A 4,736-nucleotide genomic window follows, 5' to 3' on the forward strand; every position below is an offset into this window, starting at 1 on the left:
ACTAATCCTCTGATCCGCGGAGGAGTGAAACTGAGTGCATAATGGGTGTTGCTGATAGCAAACTGGGAACACAGGGTGGATACTGCCAGTTTCCAGGGCTATGGTTATGACGACGGCCCGCCACGCACAACAACAAAAAATGTAGAGGTTAGCTTCTTGAAGTGTGGAATAAGCCTCCACAAATATTGGAAAAAATAAAGAAATATTTAGTTGTAAATATTTCTAAAAAAATTACTCTGAAAAATATGAACATTTATTGTTTATATGCTCATTCATGATAAAAAATTATAAATTATAAAAAAGAGCAAAAAAATAATTTTCTTCCATAAAGAAATCTTTTTATGAATAATAAAAATTAGACTTAGAAAAGAGCTAAATAATAATAATGAAACTGAAAATAAACCCATTACTTCCAATAAAGCAGTTTATATGTACTATTACCACTACTAACAGTGAGCAAAAAAATCTTTCAGTCATTACAAAATCAAGAGTCTTTTCAGCTGTATTTATTTTGTGTTTTTATTTAGCGGCGTCTAAATCAGATGGGACCTCAGAACATTCACTTTTAATATATCACAAAATGAACAGCATCTGCAACATTGTTTTTCAGAAAAAGACCTACAGACAGAATCACCGTGCTGTACTTATATGGGGATAAACAATGCAATTTATCATGAAATCTTATGAAATCTTATGAAATCACTGAAATCGGCCAATCTGAACGGTGTTCAACAAACATCATTACTGAGCTACGTTCTTCCGCTTGACATCTGCGTTGATATATAAAAATGAGAATACTAAATTTATAAACTCAAAATTGTATTTGAATTAAATTAATATGGAAAACGTATTAACTGGCATACAATATAATTCATTATTATTATTATTTTAACTGAGCATACATATACATTTCTGAAATGAATGTAAAGGGAAAAGAAAGGGCAGACTTTCCTTCAAAATTATGTCCTATAAAGGAAGAGACCAACCTCACTTAAATAATTCTTGAGGTAAAACAATTGAGGTCTGAAAAAAAAATCAAATGAATATATCTGGACTGAAAAAAGCAATACAATAAGCTTTAATGCAAAGCAATTTGATATATAAATAAGCTTTATAGCATATGTACATGCTTTTGTGGCAAGATATGACCGCATTTTCTATGTTTGTCCATTTTTGTCTTTTACTTCCGTTCTTCTTTTGGAAACAAAGATGGGAATGAACTTCAGTTTTTTTTTTATCTGTGCATCCCTGAGGTGTCCTTTGACTTCCTGTAGCTTCTCTTTTCCGCTCCCTCCATGGCCTTCCTTTCACCTGCCAGTCACATTGCTGACCCTTGACGAGCCCACAGTCTCTGTCTGTGTCAACTGTCTCTGTTTTGGTGTTTATGAAATGCTGTAGTTGTTGTAATAGGCTGCCGTGGCATCGGCCAATACAGAGATGAGACTGGTTTCCGTAGCGCTGCTGGAGCAAACGGAAGCCGGCGTTACCTGTATGTGTCCCGTGACTGTCATGCCGCCCTGTTCGGGATGATAACTAGTGGAATTTAGGTACTGGTCGAACTCATCTCGGTCTACCTCCCCCAGCAATTCAGCCTGGCTCAGCTGGTCCAGACCCTCCAGGTGCCCCTGTTCTGGAGGGGGCGAAAGCTGGCCCAGGTGCCCCTGGTGCCCATGATGGATCTGAACCTGCGGCAATGAAGGGCTGTAATAGGACAACGGAGGAGGTGTGATAAGGGTCGCCCCAGTTCCGTGATGGGACATCGGGATGTGGCCCAAATGTGAGCTGCCACAGTGCAAAGATACCTGCTGGGAGTAATCGGGGTGGTAGTGGGGTGGACTGCTCATGTGCACTGGGGTGGGATGCCTGTCGTCTGGGCAAGAGGTGGAGGATGAGCAGGAGCTGGTGGAGACTGAGCTGGAGGACGAGTAGTAGGTCTGGTGTTCGTGATCCATGGCGTCCAGAGGTGACATCTCAGGTGGCGTGGGCAAGCCGTATGGGTACGTATCGAAGCTGCTGTTGGAACTGGCGGGATCCCTGAAGACCCTTACGCCAGGTAGAGCTGCGCTGGGAGAACCGAAGCCACCACTGCCACTCACACCGCTCTCGTCGTCTTTATTGAGGGGGTGACAGCAGCCTCGGGGATCCGGGAGGGAGTTTTGGTCGGGGCCGAGGGTGGTCAGGAGGAAGCCGGGGTCCACACGTTTACAGATGCGCTTCAACTGCTTCTTCCTACGAGGACGGTATTTATAATTGGGGTGGTCCTGCATGTGCTGCACCCTCAGCCGCTCCGCTTCCTCCACGTAAGGTCTCTTCTGCGGCGGAGTTAAAGCTTTCCATGACTTTCCTATTGGAGAGAAAAACAGGAACATGGGACTTAATACTTTATTTTTAAAGATCCATTTGGAGTTTTAAAAGATTGTCCAGTTAGTAACTGTTCCCTTTTCAATCATATTAGCACCAACACAAAATAATTAAATAGTTTATTAGTTTACAAACAGTTAGTTTATCAGCTTCTCTGTTGTGCGGCAAATGAAGCTAGATTAAATAATGTCTGCATAAGCATTTTATATATATATATATATATATATATATATATATATATATATATATATATATATATATATATATATATATATATATATATATACAGATTAATAATCAACAACTAGTACAATTTGTTTATAATGGGAGTTATAAAAATATGTCTTTTTGAAGATAGTTTTAAAAGCTTTTTAAAGGGACATTATTTGTAATTTGGCACACATTTTATGATGTTTGAATTATTATAATGGCAGTAATTATACTGAGTTTGTATTTTTAAGCTTTTAAAACAACTTGAAAGAATGTAAAAAAATAGAACAGCAGAGAGAAAAAAAACATAATTTCCTATGAATGCCAATTACTGTTAAAACAGGCCTGCAATTTTCACAACTAAAATAATGTATAGCAGTAAATAAAACTGATAAAAAATTATACACACATACAAATTATTATTTTAGAACTTCCAATTAATAAATTATCCCATGAAGTTGCACCTTTCTTTCAGTTATTTCCGATAAAAACTCAAAGTTTACTTAATTCTTTCTAGTATTTATTTTTATAGTCTCCCACACGTGTGGAATTATAAATGTGCGCTTTTGATCTAAATTCAAATTAATATATTTTAAAAATATGTCTCGTCTCACTGACTCAGATTTATTTCAGTTTTGTTTTAGTTTATTTTCAGTTCAGATTCGTCTCGAACACGTTCTGTGGTCTTTACGCTTCTCAAGTTTAAAACAAAACAACTATTATTTTAATTTGTGTCTACAGTCAGTTTAGAAGGGATTAAACATGCCACTTTCTGTATTCAATGCATAAAACAAAACAACTGTCTGACAAAAGTCGCACAAAACTTGCCAATTAGATTAATAACAATCTCCTACTTTAATAATAGTAATAATAAATATGAGCCGTTAATAATAATGATTATTACACAAATAGTAGCCTGCTGAGAATGTCTCACCCAGCATCTTGCTCAGCTCCGCGTTGTGGAGATCGGGGTTCTGCACTGCGAGTCTCTTGCGCTCATCTTTGGCCCACACCATAAAGGCGTTCATGGGTCTCCTGATGCGCGGCTCCGACACCTTGTCCGCGGGAGCTCTGTGGGAGATGTGACCGTCAGGTACGTCCGCATTTCCCGCAGAGCACTCAAAGCTCTCCGGCCAGGACGAATACGCGCTTATCAGAGCAGCCATGTGCGCTCTCTAAACTTCGGCTTCCCTTCTTCTCAAACTTTGTTGCCCGAGCGCCAATGTGCCCAAGAGTTTCTCTTTTGTTTTTGAATTTAAAGCAAAGTAAAAGCGCAATCAGAGATGACTTTGACTGAGCAGCTGGTGGCTGAAGAGCACTGTGAGAGAGATGAGTGGATGGTGCTCGACTCCCTCTGAAGCTGTGATTCACTGTTTCCTCCGGCATTGGGAAACGCTTTATATGAGAGGAGCAGCTTCCAGCACAGGCCCACGGGAGGATCTCAGCTCCTCCTTGACTGCAACCTGAGACCAACGACAGAAAAAACAGAGGTGACAAAAATAATTCAACAGCTTTACTACTAAATCACGTCATTAGCTGCTTGTTGGGTTCGTTTTCATGACATGGATATGGTTGACTGTTTTCTGTCAACCTAGTAGACGAAATTCCCTATGACAATTATTCAATAAACAATTAATGGAAGGAAATATTTATTAGAAGTTGAAACATGAAAAACAAAGTTTATACATTTCACAAGAGTTTGGTTGGAAATAGAAATTAATAGCTACAGGTTCTTCAACTGTTCTTTTCAGCGCCTCAAGTTTAGTTCTTGAGTTGGTTATAGGATTCTCTGGAAATTGAAAAAGGTCACATTACAAGATTATAAGATCAGAGTGTTAGTTTCTGTATTCTTCACCATTAGTACATCTACATGTAGGTTTTCTAAAGAACTAGAGAATGAGAAAAGGTTCTTCAGTTGTATCCAACTTAAGAGGAAAAAAAAATACTATTAGTAACTTATGTCAAGTGCATTCTGTGACATCTGATTGTTTGTTGTCTTGATCCACAATGATATTATCATTAAATAATTAAAACCTTTCATTAGGAGGTCACTTCTCAATTTTTGAATGTCAAAATGAAAACGAATCCCTTCAGCCGATGTTGTCATGAAAATAAAGGAAGCTATTAAAAATATAAGAAAAAAAAAGTTATTTAACCACTAATTC

The 4,736-nt window shown here is 38.3% G+C and overlaps 1 protein-coding gene across 1 annotated transcript; it reads right to left on the bottom strand.

The window, feature by feature from the left end:
- Nucleotides 1–501: 501 nt before the first annotated feature.
- sox7 (SRY-box transcription factor 7) lies at nucleotides 502–3,960 on the bottom strand. Its single transcript, XM_059513022.1, has 2 exons — nucleotides 3,506–3,960; nucleotides 502–2,344 (listed from the first exon to the last, which is right to left on the bottom strand). Exons 1-2 carry the CDS (start codon nucleotides 3,735–3,737, stop codon nucleotides 1,383–1,385), a joined length of 1,194 nt encoding a protein of 397 aa, XP_059369005.1. The 5' UTR covers nucleotides 3,738–3,960; the 3' UTR covers nucleotides 502–1,382.
- Between the last annotated feature and the right edge of the window lie 776 nt (nucleotides 3,961–4,736).

The sequence above is a fragment of the Carassius carassius genome, chromosome 27 (assembly GCF_963082965.1).
Source record: "Carassius carassius chromosome 27, fCarCar2.1, whole genome shotgun sequence".
NCBI lineage: Eukaryota > Metazoa > Chordata > Actinopteri > Cypriniformes > Cyprinidae > Carassius > Carassius carassius.